The sequence below is a fragment of the Capra hircus genome, chromosome 22, assembly GCF_001704415.2.
Source record: "Capra hircus breed San Clemente chromosome 22, ASM170441v1, whole genome shotgun sequence".
Lineage (NCBI taxonomy): Eukaryota > Metazoa > Chordata > Mammalia > Artiodactyla > Bovidae > Capra > Capra hircus.
In genome coordinates, this window is record NC_030829.1 from 49,562,794 (window position 1) to 49,578,762 (window position 15,969).

The 15,969-nt window shown below is 38.4% G+C and overlaps 1 protein-coding gene across 7 annotated transcripts in view; it reads right to left on the reverse strand.

Annotated features, from left to right (window-relative positions):
- DOCK3 (dedicator of cytokinesis 3) overlaps positions 1–15,969 on the reverse strand; it is a 301,031-nt gene that overhangs the window by 98,041 nt on the left and 187,021 nt on the right. For all 7 annotated transcript variants that reach the window (XM_018038221.1, XM_018038220.1, XM_018038222.1 and 4 more), the window contains exons 10-12: positions 10,723–10,804; positions 5,450–5,510; positions 4,109–4,256 (exon numbers count right to left, since the gene is read on the reverse strand). In XM_018038221.1, the coding sequence (XP_017893710.1) occupies positions 4,109–4,256; positions 5,450–5,510; positions 10,723–10,804 (291 nt within the window). The remainder of the gene's footprint in view (positions 1–4,108; positions 4,257–5,449; positions 5,511–10,722; positions 10,805–15,969) is intronic.

Here is a 15,969-nt window from a genome sequence, read left to right on the forward strand (position 1 = left end):
TATTCAGAGATGTCTTGCGTTGATCAAATGTACTATCTATGGACAACCCCCACCCCATCTCAATGCTCCTTGGCATTCTCTCCTTTCCCGTCCTAGGCTCCAGATTCAGAAAGCCTTGTGTTTCCCTGCAACCCCTGCCTCTCTGGACAGGAGGAAACATGATGTCTATATCAGAATAAACTTCACACAGTGGTTATTCATTTGTGATTTTTAAGGTTTCTGGTTCATTGAAAAGTGACCTAGTTTTTACACCTCAGCTTCTTGTTCTGATTTTTTTAAAAGGATGTGTTGCCTTCCTAACACACATGATATTAAACATCTATAAAGCCAGAGCAGTGATCATGGCAAAAGAAGTACAGGGCTTGAGGCTGACTCTGAATAACAGGAAATGATGAGAATGTCAACAACTAATGATGCATTTTGCCAATTCACTGATTAAAACTGTACAAGAGGTTTTTTTTTTTAATCCTTGCAAACTTCAGTCCTAGCAAAAGCTAAAGTACAATCAGAATCAGTAAAACCTTCAAGCTTCCAATTCAGTCTACCAAATATATCCTCTAAAACTTACTGGAAAATATTATTTTTCCTGAGGGCTGAATTCACTGTGCTGATGTGGATTTAAAACACTAATCCTAGAGGAATTCCATACCGTGCACAAAATTGATTATTTCACAAACATGGACGTGTCTTTGAAAGTCTGTTAACACTGTCAAGTAGAAAACCTATCCTACATTTTAACTCTATTACTCCTTCAAAAATTTATTTAAAAACTATCTTCTCTGTTTTAAAAAAAATCTTTCTTTGGCTTTTTAGAACTGATATAATAGGCACAGCTCAGAGCAAGGAGCTAAGAATAAGTTACACAAGAATCCCACTTCTTGAAAAGTGACATGTTGGTACTGAAAGCTCTTGTTTTTGAAGGAATTAGGCCAATTAAGCTTGACAGCATGATTTCAAGAGAAGCGCTGTGCAAGCCCCTTTCAACAATGAAAATTTGCACAGAAGCAAGGAACAGCTGATATATGCAAAGAGATGCAACTCTGGAGTGCTATCTATAAACTCCCTGCCCTTGGACAGAGTGGAGTAAGATGATAATGATGATGATTTTGGATTAACATTTAGTCCTTTTCAAAGGGAGGAAGCTTTATCAAGAACCAGGTCCCACTACCCATCAATGAAGAGATTCTATAAATGGAGAAAGGCTATGACTGATGCATGAAAGGAAGAGAAAACCCACCAAAATTTCCTTTGTAAGTTATTTCAGAGGAAGATCCTCATCCCATCAAGTACACATCACTGAACAAAACACAACTTAAGGCAAACAGGTAATACAGTATTATTTTCAAATTAATAGACTGTAGTTGATTATACAGAGGCCCAAATTAAGCAAAATTGTGAATTAAGTTCACTTCATGCCTGATTCAGATATAATAGATAGTACGGAAAAATTCCCACAAATATGGTGAAGATATATTAACCTGGTGATTGACAATATTAGATTTAATTTGAAAAAAAATTTTGGGTTAAAACCAAAAGAGGATTCATGTCAATGTATGGCAAAACCAATACAGTATTGTAAAGCAAAATAAAGTAAAAATAAAAATTTAAAAAATAATAATAAATTTAAAAAAAAAGAAATTTTCACAGACATACACTTGCTTTAAAAACTCATTTTGACATAAAATCACAGCAAGATCTTTTTTGACCGACTTCCTAAAGTAATGAAAATAAAAACAAAAATAAACAAACAGGACCTAAATAAACTCAAAAGCTTATGCACAGCAAAGGAAACCATAAATAAAATGAAAAGGCAACCCTCAGAATGGGAGAAAATATTTGCAAATGAAGCAACCAACGAGATTAATCTCCAAAATATACAAACAGCTCACACAGCTCAATATTAAAAAAACAAACATCTCAATGAAAAAAATGGATGGAAGATCCAAACAGACATTTCTCTAAAGAATATGTACATATAGCCAACAAACACATGAAAAGATGCTCAACATCATTAATTATCAGAGAAATGCAAATCAAAACCACAATGAGGTATCAGCTCGCATTGGTCAGAATGGCAATCATCAAAAAATCCACAAACAATAAATGCTGAAGAGAGTATGGAGAAAAGGGAACCCTCTTACATTGTTGGTGGGAATGTAAATTGGCACAACCACCATGGAGAAGAGTATGGAGGTTCCTTGAAAAATTAAAAATAGATCTGCCTATGACCCAGCAATCCCACTCCTGGGCATATACCCAGAGAAAACCATAATTCAAAGAGATATATGGACTCTAATGTTCACTGCAGCACTATTTACAATAGTTACATGGAAGCAATCTAAATGTTATCAACAGAGGAACGGATAAAGAAGATGTGTTCCATATATATACAATGGAATATTACTCAGCCATAAAAGGGATGAAACAGTGCCATTTACAGAGATGTAGATAGACCTAGGGGGCTTCCCAGGTGGCTTAGTGGGTGAAGAATACACCTGCAATGCAGGAGATGCAAATTTGATCCCTGGGTGGGGAAGATGCCCTGGAGCAGGGCATGGCAACCCACTCCAGTATTCTCGCCTGGAGAATTCCAGGGACAGAGGAGCCTGGTGGGCTATAGTCCATCGGGTTGCAAAGAATTGGACACAACTGAAGTGACTGAGCATGCATGCAGACAGACCTAGAGACTGTCATACAGAATGAAGTAAGTCAAGGAGAGAAAAACAAATACGTATAGTATCGCTTATGTGTGGAATCTAAAAAAATGGTATAGATGAACTTATCTGCAAAGCAGATATAGAGACACAAATGTATGAATACCGAGAGGAGAAGGGGAGTGGGATGAACTGGGAGACTGGAATAGACACATATACACTACGGTGTAAAAAACAGGTAACTAATGGAAACCTACTGTATAGCACAGGGAATTCTACTCAATGTTCTGCGGTGACCTAAATGGGAAGGAAATCTAAAAATGAATGGATATATGTATACGTATAACTGATTCACTTTGCTGTACAGCAGAAACTAACACAATATTGTAAAGCAACTATACTCCAGTAAAAATTTAAAAAAGAATGCTTTTTTCCTACTCTGGCTACGTTTCCATTTACTTCATAAAAACATTAATATTCTGGAAGGAAAAGAAACTCACTAAACCCACAACTGATCATGTTTTCAGCACTATGATTCACGCCTGCATGCATGCTAAGTCGCTTCAGTCACGTCTGGCTTTTCGTGACCCATGGACTTCAGCCCACCGGGCTCCTCTGTCCATGGGATTCTCCAGGCAAGAATACCAGAGTGGGTTGCCAAGCCCTCCTCCAGGGAATCATGTAGACCCAGGGATCAAACCCCTATCTCTTATGTCTCCTGCACTGCAGGTGGGTTTTTTGCCACTAGCGCCACCAGGGAAGCCCGTGATTCATGCCTAAGTCTGTATAAGCAAAGACAGATATGCTTGGATTCTGTACTACTACTCTTTGTTTTTATTTTATATTGCTTAGTAAGAGTCAGGAGGAGATGCACTGCCTCTGTAAGGCAGAGCCCTTGGCTGCTGAACACTGAAAATAATGCCATGCCTGGCTGGTGACTTACAGATCGGTAGTGGCAAAAATGAAGAGTAAAGCCTCAGCTCCTCAGAGAAACTGGCTTTTTTTCTAGGACAGGGCAACCTGACTCGTGATCATTCTCTGAAGCAATTTACATCAGCAGCCAGCTTACTTACAACAGCTGGTGGGCAAGCATTAGACACAGAGGAGTCTTTTACAGCCGAAACACAGGAGAAATTAGATTATTAGCTTCCTGTAAACACATACTAAGGCTGGCTAGTCCCGGAGAGAAGAGGAAAAGTGTATCAGACTTTTACTTCAGGATAGACAGTTCCAAGTTCAGCTGCTTCAGAAGTACCCAGGGAGCTTATTAAAAATGCAGTTGCCTGGCCCCATCCCAAACCTTAGATGGAAATCTTTGCATTTTCCAAAAACTCCCTGTCCTACATATCCCAGTGAGTTTGTGTCCAGCAAAGCTTGAGAGCTTCTGCTCTCAGGGGCAACGCTGGGATGTCTTATGCTGCAGATCATCAATATTTCTGATGTTCATTACTCACGTGTAAACCTTAAGAACAAAATCCTTTTCTTCCTTTAACTCTGTGAGTGACTGCAGGACATCCAGGACGCTGAGGACCGCACAGCCATATGGTCGCCGGTAGTGCAGGTGAGCAGGGCCCTTCTTGGAGTCATTCAGGAGCATCCGGCCTGAGGCACAGCAGAAAACACCAGTCAAGACTGGGAACTCCGTGCTTCTCTAAGGCATCACTGAACTATCATTCAAGGATGCCAGAGCTATAGGCACCTTAGAGATCCTCTAAATTGGAAGACTAAAGATGAAGGGAGCCATCCAAGGATGCAAGGATATTCATGTAGAGGAATGACAACAGGCCCTTGGCCAGTGCTTCTCCCTTGCACCACATTCCTTACTAATCTGTCTCAACACTAACAGTCCTTTTTTTAATCATATGAGAATGAAACAGTGATTTCATGAATTTCTTAGAAAAACCAAAGTGCTAACAGATTTAAACTTCTTGGGTATATGAAGGATACACAATTTAGTATTGTAGCTGCCAGGTACAAGCTATGCGTTCACAGATAAGGAGGACAATATACTGTTCTTCCATCCAAAGCTGCTCCTGAACCACTGCAGGGGCAAGAGCCGTATGGGAGCTCGCTTGTCCTGCTTACCAAGGCTGTGCTTACAGGGGCAAGAGGACTTGCAAATGCGCAACTGGAACCTCAACAGATGCTTTATTATACACAGCAAAACAAAAGGCAAAATACAGCGAAACAAAAAGCAGTACAGCAAAAGAGCTGTTTTGTTGGCTGAACAAGATATGCCAGAACTCAAACCTATGAAGGAGGAGTTGGTCAGGCATTGGCCCCAAATTATGTCATAAACCTGAAATAAGACTGGGCAAACAAACCACAGGGAGCAAAAATCTTGGATCAGGTAGAAGGGAGATACCATCCGTCTCATGTAGTAATAATGGTAACTTTAATTTTGTGAAAAAATAGCACAGACACATACTTTCGGATACAAAACACAGCAAAGGCTATTCACTACCTGTTAAGTTGGCAACCCATTATAAGATCCCTGAGGTAGAGGGCTGATCAGAGGCAGAACATTAGATGGAGCAAATGTTATTAAAAAAAAAAAGACCACTTCAAAAAATATGGGTCCAAAAACAAACAGGGAGCTGAAAATGCTTTCATTTCTATCAAGTTCAGCCATTACTAGCAGCTAAACTTAAGGTACAGCTACAATACAAGCTGGAGTTAATCCTGAGATCTGAATTAAAAGGTAAGTGCTCAGGAGAAGACAGAGGTCAAACAGTAGATACTTATCCCAAGTTGGGCTGGTCTCAGTCAGGTGGACTGGATAAAGCCGACCGTACCTATTCGTATCACATGGGCAACTATATATAAATCTCTCTTCATATCCTTGCTGCTCAGATCCTAAGAAAAGAGAAAAAGTAAGTAAAGTAAGGCAATGAATACACAGAAAATAATTAAAATTAAACTTTGAACCTCATAATGATTGCTTTTGCCGCTTTTAGCATGTGTTATAGATGGGAGAAGGGGTTTAAGCACAAAGAAGCTAAGTGTTTATAAGATTCCTATAGTCAAAGTTTGTATATCTTAAATGTCTTTGGAAGTTTATTACATTGACAGTATTTTTTCAGCTCTTATTTAGACAACCTATCTCTAAAAGTTCTCACATCAGAAATCTTCATGACATTGGCTTATCCATGTTTATTCTAAAATCATGTAACAACAGTTTGTAACAAAAGAAATTCCCAATGTAGAAAAAAGGGAAAACACCAAAAGGCTCATTAACGACAAATTCTGAAAGTCTACTCTCTATTAATTGTATATTCATTCTGTTGCCCACACACTAGATATGTTCCCTTGAAAAGAGACTACTTTGGTTTTAGTGAAACCTCAATAATTAGATCTCCTGTTTCTTAATTTATATATATATATAATTTATGCTGAAGTATAAAGTGAAAGGAATTTTATCTGGAAAATTTTAATGGCTTCTTTTAATTAGACACTTTTAAAACTGGAGTTACATTAATAAAAATAATTTTATGCATTATTTATGTTGAGAACACATTTTGAAATAGAGTATTTTTCACACTTTAACACATTATACTTGAAGTAATAAACTCCCTTTAATATACATTGTTTCTGACTTTCACCAGGTTATTAACTCCCTGCTCACTCCCAGCCGTTGTTATGAATGATGGCTGAAGGGGTAACCTCTATTTTAATGGGACAGTTTCCCATGATTTCCCTTTTGCTTCCAGGAAGAGTTCCCTTAGTTCCATTTCCTTCTCATCTCTCATCCTTTGATTAGTCCCAGATGCTTGTCTCTTTTCAGTAAGGCAGTAAAACAAACGATCAAGCAGCAGTCATGACTGTGCATGAGCTCAGAATCCAGAACCACCATGTTTGCTGTATGTTTACACCCTGTGGCAGAGTTAGGTCTATGCTGAGGCAAGCAAGGCATCTAAGTGACAAAATTTAAGGTCTCCTTCTCAGGATCCTGCGCTTTGCTTGCTTCAGCATAATCCCAGCTCTGCCCTGTTGAGTGGTCCTGAACATATGAAAGAAAAGGAGGCCTTAGAAAGTAACACGTAATGTTGAAACTGAAACTTTTAGATTTTAGATGGTCATAATATTTTGCCAAATTCTTGATGGAATAATGAAATACACTTACAATGAAATGGGTTACAAAACAATTCAACATAAATTGGTATCTCTGGAATCACAAAGATATAGTTTTGCATGAAAGTTATCTTTTAATATTGAAAAATGATGTTTCAGACTCCATTTTAATAACTCCTTTAAAGTGATATCTTCAAAACAGTACTATATATTTTGACAAATATTAAGATGGCTACTACATAACAAATAATGAAATTAAAAAATGAATTACCATTTTATGGGAATTGAAACATACCTATTACTGAAAGATCACATTTCAAAGTAAACTGACCTTCTACACAGCCTGGATTTTATTAATCCAAACTATCAAAGAACTGGTATAATTATAAATCTTAACATACTTAGAGAATTCAAGCCAGTTACCAAAGATGACCAAATACTAACCAGACGGGTTGTACCCAAGAGCATGGGACCTCTCCCTTGATTCTGTTCAGGTGAAGAAAATAAAGCCGAAAATATAATTTATGGTATTTTCTGAGTGGCTGGGTAGGGGTTCTTTCTGACCATTTTGTATATGGTACCCAGAACTCTCTGTGGTATTTATTTGAGGTCGATAAAAATAAAATGATGATAATCAGTAGCAGAAAATATTTTAGGTATAATTATTTGCTGAGTTCCACATAATTTCATTGTCAATAATAGCTATGATATTAAACATAAGAGCAAGGTTAAACACTTTATCATAAAGTTATTAAACATACACTCTCTGATACTAAACATACACTCTCTTGATACTAAGTACCAAGTGTGTCTATCCATGTCATAAGGGCTGAAAAACCAAGATAGGAAGAGAGGTGACTCATCCACCATTCATCTGGTGAGCAGGGTTTGAATTTAGATATACTCACTGGATCATACCCTCCTATCCTACATAACTGAAATAGCTGGTTCCCAACCACCTGGTGGGTAGAAATGACACTGACTCAGGGATCAGCATCTTGGCTCAGTTACTAAAGTTCCATTTGAAACATGGAAAAGTCAGTTTACTTTCCTATGCCTGGACTACCCTTTTTCTGAAGAGACAATGGGATTTACAAATATAAAACACAGCCAATTCATTCATTCTTATGCTGCATAAAAGGAGGCAATATTTTAATAAATGATGTTATTATGCTAATAATTAAATCCATTCTTAATTCCAAGAAATCACTACCTAAAATTCTATTTTGAAATGTGAAAGAGTATAAATAAATGGAAAAAATGTAATGCCACCTAAAGCAGGGAAAACGATACAAGTTTATTCTCTGAGTTGGTCACTCAAAATATAATAGAAAATAAGCATTATTAATTTATTTATGTAACAAATGATTAGTATTTGCCAGGCACTGTGTGTAAGGCATTGGATGTCTGGGCTTCCCAGGTGGCGCTACTGGTAAAGAACCCGTTTGCCAATGCAGGAGACAAAAGAGACGCAGGCTCGATCCCTGGGTGGGAAGATCCCCTGGAGGAGGAAATGGCAACCCACTCCAGTATTCTTGCCTGGAGAATCCCACGGACAGAGGAGCTTAGCAGACTACAGTCCGCGGGGTTGTGGAATACACAGACATGCGCTCTTGTACTCATACCACACAGCTACTGTTAATCATGAAAGTCATCAAAGTCTTCACTGGATTAGACAATCATAAATGTATGAAACATTTCCTTCTTGGATCAGATTCTCCCTGCACAGGAAGCTCTGAAATCTAACATGGTCAGAAAAATACAGGATTTACCAAGAGCAAGACTGTGTATAGATAAACATGACTGTCTGTAATACGGCTCTGAGGTAAGCTTAAGTAATCCTACAAAAGCGCTCCATTTGTACGATCCCCTTTTCCTAATGTTAAAATAAGCTAACAGTTTGGCATGGACCACAGATGTAGCTGCATTTTCTTGCGTTTCCGCTGAAACTCTGTTAACACAGATACCAATCTGGAAAAATCCTTTGGCCCACAGGAGGAACTCAAGCCTTGGATAATCAGAAAATGGTTTCTGTCAAAATTATTATTTCATATAAGCTTAAAGTAAAACATGAAAACCCTGGTTGAGACAATCTTGCTCAAAACTCTTCTGGGCTTTGAAAACAATTTCTCAAATCATTTTCTTTTTTTTAGTATCTTAAAAAAAAAAATCCAGGGCTGTACTTCAAGGGGAAGTATAAAAGTAGATATTTTTAGCAACCTTGCGCCTTCCCATTGTGGCAGAGTAAGAACACATCCTATGTGTTATACGCATCTCTGATTTATAAAGCTGGAGCTACAGCTTAGGCCTCTGGGCCCATACAGATAATTAAAATGCTAAATGAAAATTTTGATTTACTGTAATTACCTTCAAATATCTTCATAATTAAGTTCATTTTTCAAGAGACAAGGACTGCACTCATCATATTCAAGGACAGCATGCATGCACATGCACACACACACACACACACACACACACACACACACACACACCCCTCTGTTCCCACAATGCCAAGGAACAAGGAATCGCTAACTTCTTTTGCTGCTTTAACCAAACAATATTAGAGAATCAGGACCTAAAAAAGACTCCTAAGGTTACTGAGACATTCTAGACAGATGGGTGTCTCATCTCATCCTAATCCTGTTTCAGACAGACGGCCCCAGAGAAGCAGCTCCGTGTTGTTCAGGTGCTCTCACGTCACACACTCTTCTCCAATATTCCAACCTACATCCCACTACCTGCAACTGGGACTCTTTCCCTTGTTCTTCTCCTACTGAAGACAGAGCACTGATCTTTCCAGGCTAAAAGGTCTCAGTTCCCTTAGCCATCTTCATGTGTCTGCTTTTCTTGCTTTCTCTTCCTGTACTATCTCCTAAGCTTTGAATGCTAAGCTCAAGAATGTACAAAACTTCATTTTAGCTTAGCTAGATTTATAAATCTTTCTGTACATCTGGAGTACTTTCAATACAAGTTATCCCTGTAGAGTGGCTTTTGATTCTGCAGTAATGTAGTAAATGAACAAAAAATTCAGGTAAACAAATCCAATTTTATCTTTCAGAGAAAGTCACATATCAGAGTCCTAGATAAATCCCACTTGTGTTTGAGGTACACTGTTAAGGTTTGAGACACCTGACTTTTACCTACCCATCAACCATGTACTACACACAAGGGCAGGGGCACTGTGACACCATCAAACCTCCCTGCACTCAATGAGTTTTGATGTATCTCACTATCACTGAAACATACCAAAGAATCTATGACAGTCAAAAGTGGTTGAAAATTGTGACAGTCTTTTCTTCTTAAGCAAATAAATTAACTGAAATAAATAAGGCCGGGCACTTAAGTTTCATAACTGGGTAAAAAAAATAGTAAATCAGAATCAACTTGAAGAATACAAAAGACAATATGGTACTGTGAGGCTTAATACTTTTCAATAAGCAGGCTACCAAGCCTTCTCTGAGCTGATGGATCCATGATCTCAGAGAGCACAAATAACAGCATGGTTATTTAGAAAAAGCTAAAGTATGGATCATGGCATGAAAAGACTTTGTTTAGTGTCTGAAAGAGGAGGGCTATTTAGTCTGTCTCTCTTTTGATAAACTCTTTTTTTTTTAATTAAAAAAACTGCAAAGCTGTAAGTTTGGTGGATGCCTTGAGAGAAACTTACACATCAGAGAAATCCCCAGTGGTCTTGAAGAAGAATAGAAAGAAAGACTGTTCTCAAGTTTTACATGTCTACTATATTAAATTGCATCTAAAATGTACATCAGTAAGAGGTATTTGTTGTATTTTTTTAAATAAATTCAATTAAAAACTGCAGCTTATTTCAGTTTTCTTAAATATTTCATTAAAACCTGATAGACACATAAATCAAATTCTATTCTCACCAGTGTGTAGGGAAGTAAGAATTAGTGCTTGTTTCCAGGGCAACAATATCCACATAACAGGACCCTAGTTAGAGTCAACAGCAGAGAAGGGAAAGAGAATTTGCACATACTGTAAAAAGGGCACACATTCGTTCTATCTTCTCTGGGTTCCTTGGCCCACCATTCTTGTTCAGTCTCACCAGAAACCGCTCACTGAAATGTAGGAGAGAGAGAGACAGAGAAATGTAAGGGACTGCATGCTCCAGAACAAATAAAAAGGGCATTCACAAAGAGACCCTAGACACTTTCAGGACAGCCCATTAGAGATAAGCAAGGCCAAAAGTACATGTCTAGTGGCAGGAGACTATCTTTCTTGCCAAGCAGCATGCAACAGACACAACAAACTGTGTCAGAGATGCTGCTGTCTACTTGCCAGTTATGGCTTTTCTCTCCCTAAAGGCGTGTGTTCCCCGAGGGCAGCAATGAGGACCCTGTCTTCTATTCTTCCCAAATACCCTCAAAGCTCTGCCATAATAATAAGCCCATAAGAAGCAAACACATTCTTTGATGTGAACACTCAGATCATCACAAAAAGATTCATAACACTAGGTCTGAAAGAGTCTACATTACCCAGTTTACATCTTACTGCATAACTTTTTGAGAATCATTTTAGAGTGAAGAAAAAATGTTACAGGGACTTACAAAAGCTTGGGTGAAAAGTAAAAAAAGAAATAATGTATGGTCATTATAAAGATGTACACAGAATTCAATAGGGCCATTAATATATTTTATTTCTCAAACAATATAGGTTAATTCTTGAAGGAAATTATTGAATTGAAAAATGTTAGAAACAGTGTTTGCAACATCTGGAGCAATGTCTCCCTGCTCTCTTACCTCTTTCCTGCCCGTGCCTAGGGCCTCATTCCTATCTCAGCATCCCAAGGTTCTCTGTCAATTGTGGCAGGAAACCTGAGTCATAGCAAACACAAAGTATGTGGTTCTAAAAGTACTTGCTTCTCCCGTGCCCGGCGTCACGCACTCACTGCATGCGTCAGGTATCAGTAGAAGGGCCGATACTGAAGCACTGGACTAGAACCAAAGATATGCTCTATCAAATGCACAGGTGGCTTAACTTGTTCACTTATTCCTTCGTTCATTTAGCCAACGAATAGTCATTAAGTTCTCTGTGCTAAGCACAGGAATACAAATATGAACACAAATGTATACAGGGCACTTTTCTTCCTAGAGCTCATGGTCCTGGTAGGCAGCTAAATGGGCAGACATGAAGTTCAGAAAAGATCTGGGTCAGATGTAAATTTGAGATTCTTAAGCCAGGGAATTAGATGGGAATAGTAGGTTGCATGCACAGAATGAGAGGGAGAAGGGGCTCTGGACAATCTGGAGAAACACTGACATAAAAGAAATAGGTAGAAGAAGAACTTGCAGAGTAGACACGAGGGATCAAAAATAAAAACAGAAGAAAAATAAGAAGAGTGGTGGGATGCTATATTAGTTAGGGAAAGAAGTATCTGAAAAGGAGGCGGGAGGATCACATGAGACAACAAAAAAACAGTATCCACTGGATGTCATAACAGAGATCACTGGTGATTCTGGCAAGAACCCTTTTTGTGGAATGATAAAGAGGCTTAGTGTGAGAGTAAGAAAGAAGGAAGCAGAAACAGTGAGTCTAGACCACTCTTTGAAGAGATGAAGATGTGGAAGTGATAAGCTTTCAGTTAAATGGGCATGTTGGGGTGAGGGAGATCTTTGTTTAAAAATGTGGTAACACATATACATTCAATTGCTTTTCAGTATCAAAATTCAGTGAGGGAGAACAGCAGTTTCAAAAATGGTGCTGAACAATCCATATAAAGAAACTGAACCATGATCCCTGCCTCCAAGAAATTAACTTGAATTTATCATAGACCTAAATATTAAGGGCTAAAAACTATAAGAATACACACAAGAAAAATGAGACAAGTACCTTTGTGTATCTTGTTCACATTTGTTTTTCTATATTGAACACACAGCAGAAAAATCTTTGTGAACTTAGATTATTAAGCAAATATTATGAATCAAAACAAAATAATAAATTGGACTTAACCAAAGTTAAAATCATATTCTCTTTGAAAGACACTGCTAAGAAAATGAAAAAACAAGCTATAGACTGGGCGAAAATATTTACAAACTATTCTAAGAAAGCACTGTATTGAGAACATATAAAGTAATCTCAGAACTCAATAAGTAACAACTCAAAGATGGACAAAAAGTCTGAACATACCTTTCATCAAAGAATATACAGGGATGGCAAATAAGCTCAAGAGAAGCAGGGGACATGGATCCCTGGTCCAGGAAGACTCCACATGTTGTGCAGTAACTAAGCTCACATGTCCTAACTACTGAGTCTGTGCTCTAGAGCCTGGGAACCACAACAGAAGCCACCGCAATGAGAAACCCATGGACCACAGCTGGAGAGTAGCCCCCACTCGCTGCAACTAGAGAAAGCCCGCGTTCAACCACAAAAATCCAGTGCAGCCAAAAATAAATAAATAAGTAATTTTAAAATTCCTTTAAAAAGGACATCATCAAGAAAGGGAAAGATAACTCACTGAATGAAAGAAAATATTTTCAAATAATATATCTGATACAGGTTTGTAGACAGAATTTATAAAGAACTCTTACAACTCAATAATAAAAGAACTTAAATGGACATTTCTGTTTAGAAGATGAACAAAGAGCCAATAAAGATACGAAAAGGTGTCCAACATTATTAGCCATTAGGGAAATGCAAATTAAAACCACAATGAAGGCACTATTTCACTTCTACTAGAATGACTTTCGGAGAAGGCAATGGCACCCCAACTCCAGTACCCTTGCCTGGAAAATCCCATGGATGGAGAAGCCTGGTGGGCTGCAGTCCATGGGGTCGCAAAGAGTTGGACACGACTGAGCGACTTCACTTTCACTTTTCACTTTCATGCATTGGAGAAGGAAATGGCAACCCACTCCAGTGTTCTTGCCTGGAGAATCCCAGGGATGGGGGAGCCTGGTGGGCTGCCGTGTATGGGGTCACAACACGACTGAAGCGACTTAGCAGCAGCAGCAGCAGAATGACTTTAATCAAACAGATAATACCAAGTGTTGGCAAGAAGATGGAGAAACTGGAACCATCATACAATGCTAGTGGGAATGTAAAATGACATAGGCACTTTGGAACACAATTTAGTGATTTCTCAAAAGGTTAAACATAGTTTAACGTAGGATCTACCAATTCCTCTCCTCAGTATATATTTACAAGAGGAATTGAAAATATATGGCCACACAAAAAACCACATGAACATTCACAGCAGCATTTTTCATAATAGCCAAAAGATGAAAACAACCAAAATATCTACCAACAAATGAATGGCTGAATAAAACATGGAGTATATCCACACATTGGGTTATTATTTAACCATAAGAAAATAATGTATCTTCACAATTTGTGAGAGTCAAAATGACTTTTTTTTTTCATTTCAAAGAGCCCTAGGTATAAATCAAATTATTTCCTATTTTGCTGACTTCACCAATGGGTATGATAGATAAATGGCACTTTCTGTTAACATTCAAACTATTTGAAGGCAAATATTTATCCAATGTTTCCTAATTTGGCAACAGCTCTTCTGCAAAAGAAGTGGTCAATATTGCTGGGACATATGGCGTTAAACACAGTTAGGTTTCTGTCTCCCAGGACTTCTCAGAGTCTTGAAATGATATTATGTGTTGAAGTATCAATGGGACAGGTGACCTCTGACCCCACAACCTGCCTCTGCATAAGACCATGGAATCTGTATGGATACAATTTGATAAACGCTGAGTGAATCTATTTGCCAATGAGAGGCACAACTCCTCATATATCCTAAAAGTGGGAAAGGAACCGTGGCCAAAAGAGTAAAATTTATTTAGGAGACTTTACAAACACCCACACCTCTACATGAGAGCAACAGGTCAGTTTTCTCTGGGTAAAAAAAATCTTAATTCTTTCAAGAGGAAAAAAAAAAAAGAGAGACGGTTAAATTCGGATTCTTTAATAAGCAGTGGTATGAGAGAACTGTTCCACATTTACTTGTCTTTGTGATGAGCTATGCATGAACAGCATATTAAGCTACATTAATTTCATATTATTGAGCAAGTTCTTACAAATGAAATCCATAATTTGAATCTGTGGCAAGTCTAATAGAGTCTTAATTTCAAGATCATTTGCTTTTATGAGAGTCCTAATTCCTGGGTGGTAGTGCATTTCACACACTTTTCCATTGATGGTAATTCATGCATCCCCACAGCAAATGTCTGATGACGAACAATGAGGAGGTAGTCTGTGCCACGTGCTGAGGCAGGGACAAAATCTTACTCCTTAGGGAGGCTATTTCCTGAAGACTGCTTTGGAAATACAAGCACGCACCTCAAATAAATTCAGAGGAATTCTCACAGCTCTTTCAATGTAATCTTCACACTTCTTCTCATTGGCCTCTTTGGAAATGAATGCCAACCACTTAGCATCTCTCTCATGATAACTCCCCAGGTGCTTGAAAGCAGCAAGTGGCCCCAAGGCCATACTATATGACACAACCCAACAGATTAGGAAATCTCTAATCTTGCCTCACAGTTGCAGTTTCCAATTTAGATTCTTGGCTTTATTTCTCAAGTTCTTCAAGTTTTCCCACTTCATTCTAAATCACAGAGAGTAGAGATGCATAAAGGGATTTCATTAAGGTAAATCAGTACTGCAGTTTTCAAATTTACTTTTAGTACCAACTTTTCCCTTCTTTTCAACAAGGTCTTACACTATTCACCAACACATGAAAAATTAAATAATAGAGCTACTTTGGTTGAATCAGAGGCAGAGAGAAGGAACAGGAGCAGGAATCCTCCCTACTTAGGCCTTCCTCCTAACCACCACATGTGCCTGAGACACATCAGGGCTCCAAAGAACTTTTTTATGCCTCCTAGTACAATTCAAGAGTTCTCTCCAACCTCCCTCTCTCCTTTTTAGTCTTTCAACAAGCATTCATGAACCCCTACCATGTTCCAGAAACTAAGCAAGAGGATGGTAATGGGGAAATAAAATGGTCCCTGTCCTCAAGGCTCTGAGTCTACTGGGAGAAAGAGACACAGAACAAAAATGACAACACAATGTGAGAATTCTATAATTAACCGCACAGAAATGGGGTGATAAGCTCCAATGGGCTGAAGACAGGCTGCCCGAATGAGATACTGGGGCACATTCTGGCAATACTGCTAGACTCTGCGCATTGGTAAGGGAAAGTTAGAGAGGAAGAGAAGGGGATTCCAGGAGAAGTGTGCAGGGCAGCTTGATGGTGGGGAAGTGGAAGAGGGCA